The sequence below is a fragment of the Saccopteryx bilineata genome, chromosome 9, assembly GCF_036850765.1.
Source record: "Saccopteryx bilineata isolate mSacBil1 chromosome 9, mSacBil1_pri_phased_curated, whole genome shotgun sequence".
Classification (NCBI taxonomy): domain Eukaryota; kingdom Metazoa; phylum Chordata; class Mammalia; order Chiroptera; family Emballonuridae; genus Saccopteryx; species Saccopteryx bilineata.
Genome location: NC_089498.1, coordinates 38,005,177 through 38,021,632, shown reverse-complemented (window position 1 = coordinate 38,021,632; position 16,456 = coordinate 38,005,177). Strand labels below are relative to the sequence as shown.

At 44.9% G+C, this 16,456-nt stretch overlaps 1 protein-coding gene across 3 annotated transcripts in view; it reads right to left on the bottom strand.

Annotated features, from left to right (window-relative positions):
- CEP89 (centrosomal protein 89) overlaps nucleotides 1-16,456 on the bottom strand; it is a 100,058-nt gene that overhangs the window by 17,560 nt on the left and 66,042 nt on the right. For 2 of the 3 annotated variants that reach the window (XM_066242721.1, XM_066242722.1), the window contains exons 15-17: nucleotides 9,064-9,231; nucleotides 8,087-8,228; nucleotides 1,234-1,323 (exon numbers count right to left, since the gene is read on the bottom strand). In XM_066242721.1, the coding sequence (XP_066098818.1) occupies nucleotides 1,234-1,323; nucleotides 8,087-8,228; nucleotides 9,064-9,231 (400 nt within the window). The remainder of the gene's footprint in view (nucleotides 1-1,233; nucleotides 1,324-8,086; nucleotides 8,229-9,063; nucleotides 9,232-16,456) is intronic. The other variant, XM_066242723.1, reaches the window with a different exon arrangement.

The following is a 16,456-nucleotide window of genomic DNA, read 5'->3' as shown; positions in this document are numbered from 1 at the left end:
ACTAAACCTTATGTTCCCTAAAATAAAACAAACTCGCAACATATGTTTATATATGTGGATATCTATATTGTTCATTCAATACTATGTGTATTTTACCAGCCAATGTTTGGTTTGCTTTTCTTGGTTTGTTGATTTTCCAACATATCAAATAAAGATCATCAATCTATCCACTTATCAGACCCTTTTAACCATTGTCCTATATCCATGCACTTGAGCCCAGAGGTCCTAGGTCTTATTTCCCATGCTTGGAGCTACAAGCCCCCAGAGTACCTTCCCCTTCATATTCCGTAGGCTCCTTGCTGTCCAGCAAGGCCTCCAGCCTGCTGGTCCTCTTCCTGCCCCTCTCCCTGCCCTCGCCCCAGAGAAACGGGTGTGGGTGATGAGGTTGTGGGAGCATGCTGAGAGACCAGCGTGGAAGGCAGACACTGGTAAGGAGAATGGTGAAGTGTGGGAGGTAGTCAAGATGAGGAAAGTTGGTACAATGAAGAGTGGCTTTCTTGGGTAGAGAACTGGGAGGGTGCAATTAGGACCACCCATCAACTGAACTAGGCTTGACTGTAAAGCCTGGACATCATTAACTTAAGGATATAGCCTGGAGGTTTTTCTGTATCTTTTTTTTTTTTGTATTTTTCTGAAGCTGGAAACGGGGAGAGACAGTCAGACAGACTCCTGCATGCGCCTGACCGGGATCCACCCGGCACGCCCACCAGGGGGTGACGCTCTGCCCCTCCGGGGCATCGCTCTGTTGTAACCAGAGCCACTCTAGCGCCTGGGGCAGAGGCCAAGGAGCCATCCCCAGCGCCCGGGCCATCTTTGCTCCAATGGAGCCTCGGCTGCGGGAGGGGAAGAGAGAGACAGAGAGGAAGGAGAGGGGGAGGGCTGGAGAAGCAGATGGGCGCTTCTCCTGTGTGCCCTGGCCGGGAATTGAACCTGGGACTTCTGCACACCAGGCCGACGCTCTACCACTGAGCCAAACGGCCAGGGTCTCTTTTTTTTTTTTACATCTGCACTGCAGCTTATTGTGCAGATGAACTGAAGTTTGTGTAAGGAGTGGAGCCGCTCCTTCTGGAGGTGCAATTTCTGCAGCGAAGCCCTGGACTGACCATCTCACCCTGTGGGTGATAAGCGTTATATACATGTGAGTGTATCCCTTCCTTAAACATGGAAGTCTGCACCCAGGAAGCCTCCGTTCCCATTTGAAAAAGGAGTGTTTAAGGCTAAATGACCACTTACCTTGACTTTTTCCTCTAACCTTCCCATGCGAATATTGCCTTTTATAATTTTTTTGAGAACTCCATGTTTTTCGCTTTCTAAACATTTGGCCTGTGGAGGAAGGTAAAAAGAAAAATAGGTGCTCAGTTGGTTTTGTGTGTGTGTGTGTGACAGAGACAGAGAGAGAAAGAGAGAGACAGAGAGAGGAACAGACAGACTGGAAGGGAGAGAGATGAGAAGCATCAATTCTTTGTTGCGGCTCCTTAGTTTCTGAGTGTAAAGCCAGTAGCCACGGCCACCATCACAAGTGCCTGGCCCGTGCAGGTTCACATTTGATTCGGACAGATGATAATGAAACAACAGAGCCAAGAACTGGTGGGCCATTACCTTTAATCCTAGCTTGCACCCGGCCGGCAAGTAATACACACAGTGGGAAAACACTTCCCTTTCCATTCAGGGCTCCCAAAGCCACTGACTCATCCGAGTTTCCTAGAATCAAAGGTTTGTGCCTCACCAGCCTTATTCACCTCTGTTCCCCATCTCCTTCTCCTGTGCACAAACTGGCTTCTCCTTCAGCATTCAGCCATCTTGGCTGCTTCTCTCCTCCACGTGGCCTTTCTATGCTCTCCTCTCTTTGCTCTCTCCTCTAATGCTAATCTCAGGAACTGAGAGAGAGCAAGGTCCCAATCTGTCCCATTTTATAGTATAGAAATCAAAACCTTTAATCCAATATACAAACAAGAAAGTCTCTGATACAAAGTCAGGGTAGAAAAGGCTTAGTTTTAAAACTAAGCCTTAGCGCCTGACCTCTGGTGGCGCAGTGGATAAAGCATTGACCTGGGAACACTGAGGTTGCCGGTTCAAAACCCTGCACTTGTCTGGTCAAGGCATATATGGGAGTTGATGCTTCCTGCTCCTCCCCTCTTTCTCTCTCTCTCTCTCTCTCTCTCTTTCCCTCCCTCCTTCCCTCCTCTCTAAAATGAATAAATAAAAAAATAAGAAATAAAAAGAAATATAGTTTAAAAAAAACAAAAAAACACACTAAGCCTTAGGGAATAACCCTGCTTGCTTACAGCCTGTCCCCCACACCCAATGCAAACTATAAGCGAGCAAACCTATATATCATATTTACAAACTTATTTGACCAACACTCAGTGATTGCTTTCTCATGTGTGCCTTGACTGGGGGGGGGGGGGGCTACAGTAGACCGAGTAACCCTTGCTCAAGCCAGCTGGTGAGCTTTGCTCAAATCAGATGAACCTGCACTCAAACTGGCGACCTCAGTGTTTTGAACCTGGGTCCTCCGTGTCCCAGTCCGACGCTCCATCTACTGCACCACCGCCTGGTCAGGCTGGGTGCTTAGTTTTACAGAAAATAATATAAGAATAAAAAGTTGTGCAAAGAGTATTACTACTCACAAGGGATCTCCACGGCCACTTGGCCCAATCCCTCCTGCCCCCCACCTGGATTCCCACTCCCTGTGTGAAGGCTGTGGGCACAACTTGGGCCAACGGCTGAGGAGGGGCAAGGAACAGCACGCTGGGAGTCCCTCCTGGGCACACACGGGACAAGGGGAATGGGAGAGGTTGTAAGGACTTCTGGCATGTTTCTCTATTCCGATGGACTATACCATTCCTTTAATCATATCCTAGGAGTAAGTGCCAAGATGCAAATAACTTTAACTTGACTTATTTGAATAATTACAAAATCAAGGATAACTGAATAGATGGACAAGGCTGTTCTCCAAACAATTGTGACAGGCAGTGTTTCCAAGATGGATGTCATTTGAAGCTGGATGATTTAGATTAATATCTACATGGGACATGAACTACTATGCACTATAAATTAACTATTTCAAATGGTAAAAAAAAAAAAATTGTAAAAGTGAGCATTTCTTCTATTGTAGGCTAGTAGTGGCAATTTGATTATCAGAAAGGAAAAGTAACACAAAGACAGTTAAATAACTTGCCACAAGTCACATAGAAAACCCATCCAAAAGGCTGGATTAGAAATTAAGATGCCAATTTCAATAGTTTAAGATACAAGGGGTATCTCACAAGGTCCAAGACAGCAGAAAGGAGTAAGGTGGGGCACACGGCCCACAGTCCAGGACAATGCAGGAGCCAGGACCATGCCAAACCCGCACAGGAGGGCTGGCCATGCGCTCCCAGCGGGAAGGACCCTGTAGGGCTGAGGGGACAGCGTGTCTCCTCACAGCGGGCTGAGGAGGGGGTGAGAGCAGCTTCCCTGCTTCTGAGGGGTCTGAGGACTCTACACTCGGGCCTGGCTTCCAGGCCATAATAACAAAGGTCAGGACAGGGGGAGAAAACACATTTCATTAACAGTCAAATTTGTGACGTTTACGTATTTGAATACACAGTATGTGGCCTCCATTTATATTTCTGTTCTGGGGTGGACCTAAGGGGGACCACTTGAGGGTCAGAGAAGATCCCGACTTCATCATGGAAGCCTGGGATGCGCTCCGGGCCACATGCATCAGCATCCTGGAGAAACCTCTGTGTCCCACCCTGCAGACAAGATGGCTTTGTCTTTGCCATGGCAATGGCCCATGGCAGCTGGGGCCCCCTGAATGCTTGCTGGCAGTGTGTGTTTTTCATCAGGTCTCTGTCTGCCTCTTAGATACACCGGTGAGTAAGCCCAGGGGGTGAAGCATACGGGGAAGCAGGCGCTCGGTGCTGCTTCAGCTGGTGCCAGAGGTCAGCACTTGGGCGGGGACAATGACTTCTTAGGAGAAGGACCACTGGGTCAGGAGGTCTGCATGCTTTTAAGGATCCTCCCATGCTGTCAAATGGCTTCTAAAAGACGCAGGGAAGGACTTAGAAATCACCAGTAATGTATAAATAGGCTTACCACGCTTCACCAGCAACTATTATAATTTAAAAAGATTTTTTTGGCCCTGGCTGGTTGGCTCAGCAGTAGAGCGTCGGCCTGGCGTGCGGGGGACTCGGGTTCGATTCCCGGCCAGGGCACATAGGAGAAGCGCCCATTTGCTTCTCCACCCCCACCCCCTCCTTCCTCTCTGTTTCTCTCTTCCCCTCCTGCAGCCAAGGCTCCATTGGAGCAAGGATGGCCTGGGCGCTGGGGATGGCTCCTTGGCCTCTGCCCCAGGTGCTAGAGTGGCTCTGGTCCCGGCAGAGCCAGAGCGAAGCCCCGGAGGGGCAGAGCATCGCCCTCTGGTGGGCAGAGCGTGGCCCCTGGTGGGCGTGCCCGGTGGATCCCGGTCGGGCGCATGCGGGAGTCTGTCTGACTGTCTCTCCCCGTTTCCAGCTTCAGAGGAAAAAAAAAAAAAAAAGAAATAAAAAAAAGAAAAAAAATAAAAAAAAGAAAAAAAAAAGATTTTTTTTTTCTAACATCAAAGTATAGAATGATATTTCAAGACTGGCTAAATTAGCATTTCTTTTATCACAAGTAAAGATAAGTATTTTTGCCTGACCTGTGGTGGCGCAGTGGATAAAGCGTCGACCTGGAAATGCTGAGGTCGCCGGTTCGAAGCCCTGGGCTTGCCTGGTCAAGGCACATATGGGAGTTGATGCTTCCAGCTCTTCCCCCTTCTCTCTCTCTGTCTCTCTTTTTTTTTTTTTTTTTTTTTTTTTTTTTTTTTTTTTTTTTTTTTTTTACAGTGACAGAGGGATAGATAGGGACAGATAGACGGAACAGAGAGAGATGAGAAGCATCAATCATTAGTTTTTCATTGTGACACCTTAGTTGTTCATTGACTGCGTTCTCATATGTGCCTTGACTGCGGGCCTTCAGCAGACTGAGTAACCCCTTGCCAGTAACCTTGGGTCCAAGCTGGTGAGCTTTTACTCAAACCAGATGAGCCCGCACTCAAGCTGGCAACCTTGGGGTCTTGAACCTGGGTCCTCCACATCCCAGTCCAACGCTCTATCCACTGCGCCACCGCCTGGTCAGGCCTGTCTCTCTTTCTCTTTCTCTCTCTCTCTCTCTCTCTCTCTCTCTCTCTCTCTCTCCTTTCTAAAAATGAATAAATAAATAAATTAAAAAAAAAAAAAAAGATAAGTATTTTCCCCCAAGAGATGGATTCTCTTTTTTTCTCTTTCTTTCTCTCTTTCTTTCTCTTTCTTTTCCTTTCTTTCTTTCTTTCTTTCTTTCTTTCTTTCTTTCTTTCTTTCTTTCTTTCTTTCTTTTTCTTTCTTTCTTTCTTCTCTCTTTCCCCTTCCTTCCTTCCTTCCTTCCTTCTTTCCTTCCTCCCTCCCTCCCTCCCTCCCTCCCTCCCTCCCTCCCCCTCCCCTTTCCTCCCCTCCCTTCCTCCCTCCCTCCCTTCCTTCCTTCCTACTTCAGCATTCCAGCTTGATGCATTACCCACTGCACCATCACAGGTCAGGCTATATTTCTTTTCTTTTCTTTTCTTTTTTTTTTTTTTTGTGTGTGTGTGTGGCAGAGACAGAAAGAGTCAGAGAGAGGGACAGACAGACAGGAAGGGAGAGAGATGAGAAACATCAATTTTTCATTGCGGCTCCTTAGTTGTTCATTGATTGATTTCTCATATGTGCCTTGACCAGGGGGCTACAGCAGACCAAGTGACCCCTTGCTTGAGCCAGTGACCTTGGGCTCAAGCTGGTGAGCTTTGCTCAAACCAGATGAGCCCGCGCTCAAGCTGGCGACCTCAGGGTCTCAAACCTGAGTCCTCCACATCCCAGTCCGACGCTCTATCCACTGTGGTACGGCCTGGTCAGGCTATATTTCTTCTTATATAAATAATGGCTAAAACCTACATACATTTTCCTATGAAGTAACTTAATATCTTTTTGGCAAATGGGGGGGGGGTAAGCCTGTGACATACCCTAACAGACTCCACACCTCATTCACCTGGAGCAGGGCTGAGTCATTTCCAAGTTTGCCAATTTCTGACTCTCTTAGGAAGCTCTTTTGTAATGACATCCATTACACTTATTTCTGATCCTACCCACCAATATTGCTTAAATAAACATGTTTTAATGCACATAAGCAATACATGTTCAATGTAAAAAAAAATCATAATATGCAGATAAGTAAAACCATTTAAAAAATTTCTTGTAATTCTACCACGATTTTAAAAATCTCTTGTAATTCCACCACTTGGTATCTAACTCACTGTGACATTCTGCAGTAAATCCTATCAGACTTTTCTCAATGCATGTAGCTTGGCACTGCATCTCTCTTCTTTTACCGTACAATCTGTAGTAGATATCTTTGAAAATCAATGTGGTGATCACAGGGGTCATGTCCATGGCATCATTCTTGCTGGCTAGATAGAGCTCTACCTTCTAGGGACACAATAATATACTCACGCCCCTTCCTTGGGACTGGTGCTGTGAGAACAATGTGTGCTGAATATCACTGTCCTTTCATCTGTGTCCTTAGGATGAACTCTATTTAACTTGTCTGTGAATCTTATGTTTCATCTTCAAACAGGGAATACATTAAGTTAGCTCTACAGAGAGAATATAAAGGTCATCTGCGTGTGTAATCAACTCCTGAGAACACTGTTCCTATGACTTGAATGGACTAATTCCTTTGGTTTACCTTCTAAAATATCATTTGCCATTATTTGAAAGTTATTATTTGAGTTGCCCCAAATGGCAAAATAAAAAACTCATTAGCCCGAATGGCTAGGGCATAGGAATATCTGTATTGCAAAAACAGCAAGTATGTTAGCATTTAAATGTTATATCTTTAGCAATCTAAATCTGTAAGTTTCAAAGTGAGAGATGATAATTGAATTGAATTTTAAGCCAAGCATAATTTTTTACTCAAAGTCAAAGGGTTATTTGCCCTTTAAAAATGTTTTTCTCCCATGGTTGAAAGATAAAATTTTGGAGAATTTGGCCAAGACATGGAAACAACCAAGGTGTCCTTCGATAAAGGATTGGATAAAGAAGATGTGGTGCATATATACAATGGAATACTACTCAGCCATAAGAAATGATGACATATTGCCATTTAAAACAACATGGATGGGCCTTGAGAACATTATACTGAGTGAATTAAGTAAATCCGGAAAAGCAAAGAACTGTATGATTTCACACATAGGTGGGACATAAAACTGAGACTCATGGACACGGATAAAAGTGAAGTGGCAAACAGGGGAGGAGGGTATGGGGGAGGGGGATTTGGAGGAAAGGGTGTAAAGAGGGACAAATAAGGTGTCAGAAGATGATTTGACTTTGGGTGATGGGTATACAACATAATCAACAGTTCAAATGCTATAGAAATGTTTACCTGAAATCTATGACTCTTATTGATCAATGTTGCCCTGTTAAAATTAATTTTCTAAATAAAATTTATTAAAATAAAAATAAAGAAATTTTAAAAGATGAAACTGTTTATGGATAATTTTCTTTAAGAAAAATACTCCTAGCCTGACCAGGCAGTGGCGCAGTGGGTAGAGCGTAGGACTGGGATGCAGAGGACCCAGGTTTGAAACCTTGAGGTCACCGGCTTGAGCGTGGGATCATCTGGCTTGAGTGCAGGCTCACCAGCTTGAGCGAGGGGTCACTGGCTTGAGCGTGGGTTCATAGACATGACCTCATGGTCGCTGGCTTGAGCCCAAAGGTTGCTGGCTTGAAGCCCAAGGTCACTGGTTTGAGCCCAAGTTCGCTAGCTTGAGTCCTGACTCGAGCAAGGGGTCACTCGGTCTGCTGTAGTCCCCCGGTCAAGGCACATATGAGAAAGCAATCAATAAACAACTAAGGTGCCACAATGAAGAATTGTTCTCATCTCTCTCCGTTCCTGTCTGTCTGTCCCTATCTATCCCTCTCTGTCTCTGTCACAAAAATAATAGTAATAATATTCCTAAAATTATGGTTGCTTATTAACTTGCAATGTACTTGAAGTGACTAAGGAAACTTACCAAATATCTAAGATTGTCACGTTCCTGCGTTACGTTCTCTGCCAGGCCCAAAAGGTTTGCCAGGTCTTGGTGAGCAGACATTTCATTCTGTGTGGCTTTCTCCATCTGCCTTTTGAAAGTGTCAATTTTTTTCAGAGATCTCCTAAACAGTTGCCCCAAATGGCAAAATAAAAAACTCATTAGCCCGAATGGCTAGGGCATAGGAATATCTGTATTACAAAAATAGCAAGTATGTTAGCATTTAAATGTTATATCTTTAGCAATCTAAATCTGTAAGTTTCAAAGTGAGAGATGATAATTGAATTGAATTTTAAGCCAAGCATAATTTTTTACTCAAAGTCAAGCCAATAGAAATCACAAAATGTTTTAACACAATTAAGAGGCTAATCATGTATTATTCTATTAAATTTTTGGCTGGTGTTCTAAAAGATACTTTTGAACAGAAGTCTAGTAGCCCCAAAGTAGACTTTTAGGAAATAGTAGAGAACTTCTAGAAGTTTCAGAGTTTTAGGGTCATGATTATAACTGTCAACAGTATATAAACTACAGACTAGAAAAATGTTGGTTAATGTTAGTCTACAGAAAAGCTTTTACTGTACTTGTATTTTGAGATGCAATAATGTCAATTATTCTTTTATATACTGATCACAAAAATTAGGGGATATTTCAAAATGAATATGAAGCAATCAAAAAGAAGCATTTGATTTTTTTTTTTTATTAAACAAGAACACCAGAAAAGCAAACGAGAAGTCAAAGAAAGTTGTTTGGTTTTGCAAATGAGATGCAAAACCAACTTTTATTTCATTGGTGAAAATGCACTATGCAAAAGGCTGAAAGTACTGGAGTATCTGCATGTTCGCTGATCCCCTAATTTTTGTGCGCAGTATATTTACAGCCAATATTAGAAAAAGAAAAGAAGTTTTTCAATTGTCTTTTTTTAACTTAAAAAAAAGCTTAAGAAAAAAACGTATAAAAACCTATTTATTTTCTGTGCCCTTTGGAGGTCAGCTTCCAGCGCTTTGTTTCTGGCCTCCAGATTGTTCTTCTCTAACAGCAGGCTCTTTTTCTGCATTTGCAGGACTGCCAACTTTTCCATCAACTCTTCCATTTCAGCCATTTCTTTCTCTTCTTCCTTCTGCAACTGGCTGATGGATGAAAACATCACAGGCTTGTGTCCAGTACACGGAGGCTACAATGAGGCAGCCACTTGCCAGACCTGATCAACAGCCCAGCCCTCCAACCCCAGTGGGTCATTTGAAGGCTTCTGCCCAATGTCTGCCTGCCCAGCCCTTGTAGTGCCTGGGATGGAGCTCCTACAGGACAGGAGAAAGGATGCTTCTTTGATGGTTGTGATCTAAACCCTTTTTTTTTGCCTATAATTTTTTGCTTATGTCTGTGTCATATATACTTGTTTATACCCTACACCTAACAGAAAGAATTTGACAGCTCAATTTTTTGCATAGTTATAATTGCTCCTCCTCAAATTCTAATGCTAAAACAAATTTTTTATCATACTAAATGTATGTTTTTATGATAAAAGAACAAGGAGGGCATACAATTTCTATATATAATTCTAGCAAAATGATGCTCAAGAAAGATATTTCTTCATCGGTTGTCTCGGCTGATTTTCATGTAACAACCAGGACTGAACAGGTGGGGCCATGCACACAGAGACTGCCCAACATCCTGAGAGATGGGGGTCTCTCTGGTACAAGGTGGGGTTTACTTCTGCCTTGCTGGCTGGAGAAGGAGCCTCTGGCTGCATGCGTTTGGGGTCTGCCTCACTTGTCATACAAGTTCAGTGATTTCAGCCTAGGTTGGCTCCCTAAACACCCAGTCAGAATTTTCCAGAGAGTTCGCATTGCCTTCTAGTTACTTATTGTAGTCAGTCAAAGGGCAGAGGACATGCCTGGACAAAAACCATAGAACTGAGGTTTAAATTAAACATCTTTCAATTTATCTTTTTCCTTCTGTCTTTTGTTTTGATTTTAGAATTTTATTTTAGGAGGTTTTTTTTGTGTGTGTGTGTGTATTTTTCTGAAGCTGGAAACGGGGAGAGACAGTCAGACAGACTCCCGCATGCGCCTGACCGGGATCCACCCGGCATGCCCACCAGGGACCACGCTCTGCCCACCAGGGGGCGATGCTCTGCCCCTCCGGGGCGTCGCTCTGCCACGACCAGAGCCACTCTAGCGCCTGGGGCAGAGGCCAAGGAGCCATCCCCAGCGCCCGGGCCATCCCTGCTCCAATGGAGCCCCGGCTGCGGGAGGGGAAGAGAGAGACAGAGAGGAAGGAGGGAGGCAGTGGAGAAGCAAATGGGTGCCTCTCCTATGTGCCCTGGCCGGGAATCGAACCCGGGTCCCCCGCACGCCAGGCCGACGCTCTACCGCTGAGCCAACCGGCCAGGGCTAGAATTTTATTTTAAAAGTATTTTTTGCCAAAGTAATACACTTACCTGGTACCAAATCAACCAGCAAAAAACCAGTTCATAATGTAGAGCAATCAGACAATAAGATATGCCAGGAAAGTACCAATGGGTGTGTACGGCCATGTTAGACAGCAGTATCTAAAGAATGCACTTACTCTGTGGCTCAACAATGCCACCTCTAGGAATGCAGTTAGGGGGAACTTTGATGACACATATAAGAAAGTTTATTGTGGTATTGCTTAATGGAGCAAACTTAATAATTTAAACTTCCATCAACAGGCTAAGTAAAATACAGTATTTCATATGATCAAATATCATTATGCAACAGTTAAAAAGAATAGACTCCATATTTTAACATGCAAATATGTTTTAAATATTGAGTGCAAAAGGTCAAGATACTAAAAGCATGAATTCATTTATGTAAACTTAAAACACACCAAAATTACTGTATGTTATTCATGAAAACATATATAAAGAAATTGATTGGAAATATAATCCCAAATTTATGATAGTTGTGGCTTTTGGGAAGCAGGGGTGAGGAATGGGACAAAGGACAGTGGTTAAAAGGTGCTTCAGCCATATTTCTAACAATATGTTTCTTTTTTTTTTGCATTTTTCCGAAGTTGGAAATGGGGAGGCAGTCAGACAGACTCCCGCATGCGCCCGACCAGGATCCACCTGGCATGCCTACCAGGGGGCGTCGCTCTGTCGCAACCAGAGCTATTCCAGCGCCTGAGGAAGAAAGAGGCCACAGAGCCATCCTCAGTGCCCGGGCCAACTTTGCTCCAATGGAGCCCTGGCTGTGGGAGGGGAAGAGAGAGACAGAAAGGAAGGAGAGGGGGAGGGATGGAGAAGCAGATGGGTGCTTCTGCTGTGTGCCCTGGCCAGGAATCGAACCCAGAACTCCTGCACGCCAGGTCGATGCTCTACCACTGAGCCAACCGGCCAGGGCTACAATATGTTTCTTAAACCTAAAAATGTGGAAATAATTCACACAAAATAAAAAAGTCAACAGTTATCATTTGGTGGGGGAAATAATTGCTTTGAGAAAAAAAATATTTTTTTTTAGAGAGAGAGGAGAGGGAGAGAGAGAGAGCTCTGAGAGAGGGAAAAGATAGAGAGAACAGGGGGAGGAGTAGGAAGCATCAACTCCCATATGTGCCTTGACCAAGCAAGCCTAGGGTTTTGAACCGGTGACCTCAACATTCCAGGTCGACGGTTTATCCACTGCGCCACCACAGGTCAGGTTTTTATTAAAAATTTATTAAATTTTTGTTAAAAATTTTTAATAAAAAGTTTCCTAGTCTAGTCCCCTCTAGGGTCTCACTCCCCGGAGGGAACTTCAACTGACCATGTCAATTCTTCTGGTGAAAAACCATGACTTAATTTTTTTTTTTTTTTTTTGTATTTTTCTGAAGCTGGAAACGGGGAGAGACAGACAGACTCCCGCATGCGCCCGACCAGGATCCACCCAGCACGCCCACCAGGGGGCGACGCTCTGCCCACCAGGGGGCGATGCTCTGCCCCTCCGGGGCGTCGCTCTGCTGCGACCAGAGCCACTCTAGCGCCTGGGGCAGAGGCCAAGGAGCCATCCCCAGCGCCCGGGCCATCCCTGCTCCAATGGAGCCTCGGCTGCGGGAGGGGAAGAGAGAGACAGAGAGGAAGGAGAGGGGGAGGGGTGGAGAAGCAGATGGGTGCTTCTCCTGTGTGCCCTGGCCAGGAATCGAACCCGGGACCTCTGCACGCCAGGCCGACGCTCTACCAATGAGCCAACTGGCCAGGGCTGACTTAATTTTTTAAATTGTGGAATACAATATACTCATATAAAAGTATATTAAAGATAATGCATATCTTAACAACTTATTATTACATGAATACCCACGTAATTACCATATAGGTCAAGAAATAGAATATTCCCCCTACTCCAGATACTCCCCTGTGTCCTGCCCTCCACCTAGAGCTCCTCCCTAATCTTCTTTGTAGTGTTATCACCTAACTGTGCATTATTACACTTTAGGTTAGTTTGCCAGTATTGGAACCGTATAGTAAGGGAACCAAGACATATAATTGGTGCACAAAGGAACTACATGCACTTTAGTGTCCTTATGCTTCTAATGCCCCCATTCTTTTTTTTTTTTTTTTTTTTTTTTTTTGTATTTTTCTGAAGCTGGAAACGGCGGGAGAGACAGTCAGACTCCCGCATGCGCCTGACCGGGATCCACCCGGCACGCCCACCAGGGGCGACGATCTGCCCACCAGGGGGCGATGCTCTGCCCCTCCGGGGGCATTGTTCTGCCGCGACCAGAGCCACTCTAGCGCCTGGGGCAGAGGCCAAGGAGCCATCCCCGGCGCCCCGGCCATCTTTGCTCCAATGGAGCCTTGGCTGTGGGAGGGGAAGAGAGAGACAGAGAGGAAGGAGGGGGGGCGGGGGTGGAGAAGCAAATGGGCGCTTCTCCTATGTGCCCTGGCCGGGAATCGAACCCGGGTCCCCCGCACGCCAGGCCGACGCTCTACCGCTGAGCCAACCGGCCAGGGCCCAATGCCCCCATTCTTATGTGCGGCTGTAGAGTATTTCATTCTGTCAGTATCAGTATCAGTATACCAGCTCCGTGTACCTATTTTCCTGCTGACAGTCATCTTGTACACACCTGCAGGATACAGAGGCAGTGCTACTCAAAGTGGGGTCCTCAGCTGGACGTCAGTCTCCAGCTGTTCCTATATATATTTATTTTATTTTATTTTTTTACAGAGACAGGGAGAGAGTCAGAGACAGGGATAGATAGGGACAGACAGACAGGAACGGAGAGAGATGAGAAGCATCAATTATCAGTTTTTCGTTGCAACACCTTAGTTGTTCATTGATTGCTTTCTCATATGTGCCTTGACCACGGGCCTTCAGCAGACCGAGTAACCTCTTGCTGGAGCCAGCGAGCTTGGGTCCAAGCTGGTGAGCTTTTTTGCTCAAACCAGATGAACCCATGCTCAAGCTGGCGACCTTAGGGTCTCGAACCTGGGTCCTTCCTCATCCCAGTCTGATGCTCTACCCACTGCACCTGGTCAGGCTCCAGCTGTTTCTTACTTGTCCACAGGATACATATAGAAATGGCTCTGAAGCTTTCATTAGCAATTTAACATTGCCATGACACTGTGCAGTGTGAGACAAGCAAACCTGGTTTTTTTGAACAGCAGCTTGCATGTGGTCACATTGCAGAGGGTAGCACGAGGGAGAGGCTGCATACTTGCCATGTGCAGCAGGAATACATAACAGTGTGTGACTTTAAGGCTGGCTTGTCAATTTTAACTCAAAAACATGTAAAGTCCAGAATTCAATGAACTATCATTTCATTGAATAAACTGTTGAATTGATTAATGGGTCTACGGCCATACCACCCTGAACGCGCCCGATCTCGTCTGAATTGATTAATGGTAAAAGGTCAAAGAAGAATGTTGAAAATACAAAGACTTCTGCTTGCAGCCAAGAGAATTAAGGAGACCAGATTTATTCTTCAGCTAGAAAACCAGGCACAACATAAGAATCAACAGCTTTCAGACTTTGGACAATTGGCAAAGCAGAACTGTGACTCTGGGAGAAGGAAGTAACAATGTGAGTACTACAATCGCTCCCGTTTACTGCCAGGCCACAGGGAGGGAAAAGCCAACCAGAACGCAGGGCACTTGCTGAGCTGAGGAGTCAGAGATCAGAGATGAGACAGACCAAGGCAGCTAGAACTGTGCGGCAGAGAGCAGGTAGTTTCACAGAGAGAGGAAGGGCTCCGGAGATCTTTTCTCCTTCTGTTCCCCTTTGCCCATCTCCATCTACCCCCAGCCCCTTTTCCCTCTGGTGGTCATCACACTGTTGTCTGTGTCTATATATAAAAAGAATATATATATTTCTTGCTTAATCCCTCACCTTCTCTCATCCAGTCTCTCCCCGCCCCCCCACCCGTGATAGCTGTCAGTCTGTTCCATGTACCCATGCCTCTCAGAACAAAATCCACTGCCACTTAAAGCAATACTATAAATCTAGTACCCACCAATACAAAATCTACCATATTCAGCATTCAAGCAAGCATGGGAATAAGCAACAAAATATGATCCAAGTAAGAGGAAAATTATCAATAGAACAGACTCAGAAGTAAGAGAGATAATGGCATTGGCAAACAGAGGTTTTTAACAGCTACGATAGGCCCTGGCCAGTTGGCTCAGTGGTAGAGCATCATCTTGGCCTATGGACATCCTGGGTTCAATTCCTAGTCAGGGCACATAGGAGAAGTGATCATCTGCTTCTCCATCCCTCCCCCCTCTTCCTTTCCCGCAGCCATGGCTCGGCTGGAGCAAGCTGGCGCTGAGGATGGCTCCATGGCCTCGCCTTGGGCACTAAAGTAGCTCAGTTGCTGAGCAACGGAGCAACAGCACCAGATAGATAGAGCATCTCCCAGTAGGGAACTTGCCCACTGTATCCTGGTCAGGGCACATGTGGGAGTCTGTCTCTCTGCCTCCCAGCTTCTCACTTATTTCTTCCTTGAGTATTTTTAAAGCTCTTTGGTAAAACTAATTAAGCCTGTAGTTTTCTTCAAGGGAAGATCTTTGGATTTAAGTTCTTTAATTATTAAAAGAATATTCAGTTATTCTTTTTGTTCTTGATTCAGTTTTGATGTTATTTTTGGCAATTTTGTCTTTATTTAAAAATGTGTCGATATGAACTTATTTCTAGGTGCACACAAATTTAAACATCTATGTGGTGGATCAAATCTTTATCTCTATGACTTGATCCCCTTTGTTAAACAGTATTTTTAACAGCTCTCTTGTCAGATATTAGCATAATGTACCAACTTTATTTTGATTTGTATTTGAGTTGTATAGTTTTTTTCTACATATTTACTTTTGACCTGTTTGTGTCCTTATGCTTGAGATGCAGATCTTAAAGACAACAGAGTTGCCCTGCTAGTTAGCTTGGTTGGTTAGATAGAGCACTGACCCAAAGGAAGCTCAGAGGTTGCCGGTTTGATCCCTGGTCAGGGCACACACAGGACCACATACATGTTCCTGAGTCTTTCTCTCGCTTTCTCCCTTCCTCTCTCTAAAACTAATAAAATAAATATTGAAAAAAAAAAAAGGACAACACAGAGTTGCTGTGGAGGGTAGTTAAACCACCCCATAATATCACTGCCTTGGAATCCATTTGTATGGCCAAGTGGCCAGCAGGGGCCTTGAAGTGACACTGGCCCCTCTCTAGAGCACATACCTTGGTTAACAGCCAGAGTCACAAGTTAATGTTAAGTTCCCAATATGACTCCTCCAACACCTTGTGATAAGCATTCTCCCCAACTTCCCAGGGCCAGCCCTCTCATGTGCCCCCTTAGATAGGGCCGCCTAGAACCTTACCAAAACCCCAATGTATTTGATTTGAATTGACCAGTATGGTGGCCTTAGCTCAGGAACCCCAACGCACTCCACCTGTGGACCCTGATACAGGCATGTGCCGCGGGTCCCTTTCTGCCTGCCCTGCCTTGACTGCCTGTGTGGCTCTGGAGGTGTGCTGTGTACCTCCTTCCAGACCTGTGAGTAATACACTTCTCCATTCCACTTTCCTCTGCAGTCTGACTGGGGCTCAACATCCAACACCCTGGATGCTCTACTTAACAAATGTCAATCTAACAAAGAACAATCTTTCTTTTTTAACTGGAGAATTTGGCCTATTAGTGTATCTACTTTGGATACATGCTGCTCACAAAAATTAGGGGATATTTTATCACTTTATATTAATTTTTGAAATCTCCCCTAATTTTTGTGAGCAGTTGCACTTAACTTTAATGTTTTACTTTGTTTTCTACTTTCCCGCTTGTTCTGCCTTTTCTTGCCCTAATTTGGATTATTTTCCTATACTAGTTTAGAAATTATATTCATTCGGTTTCCAGGAATGTCATCGTGCATATTTTATA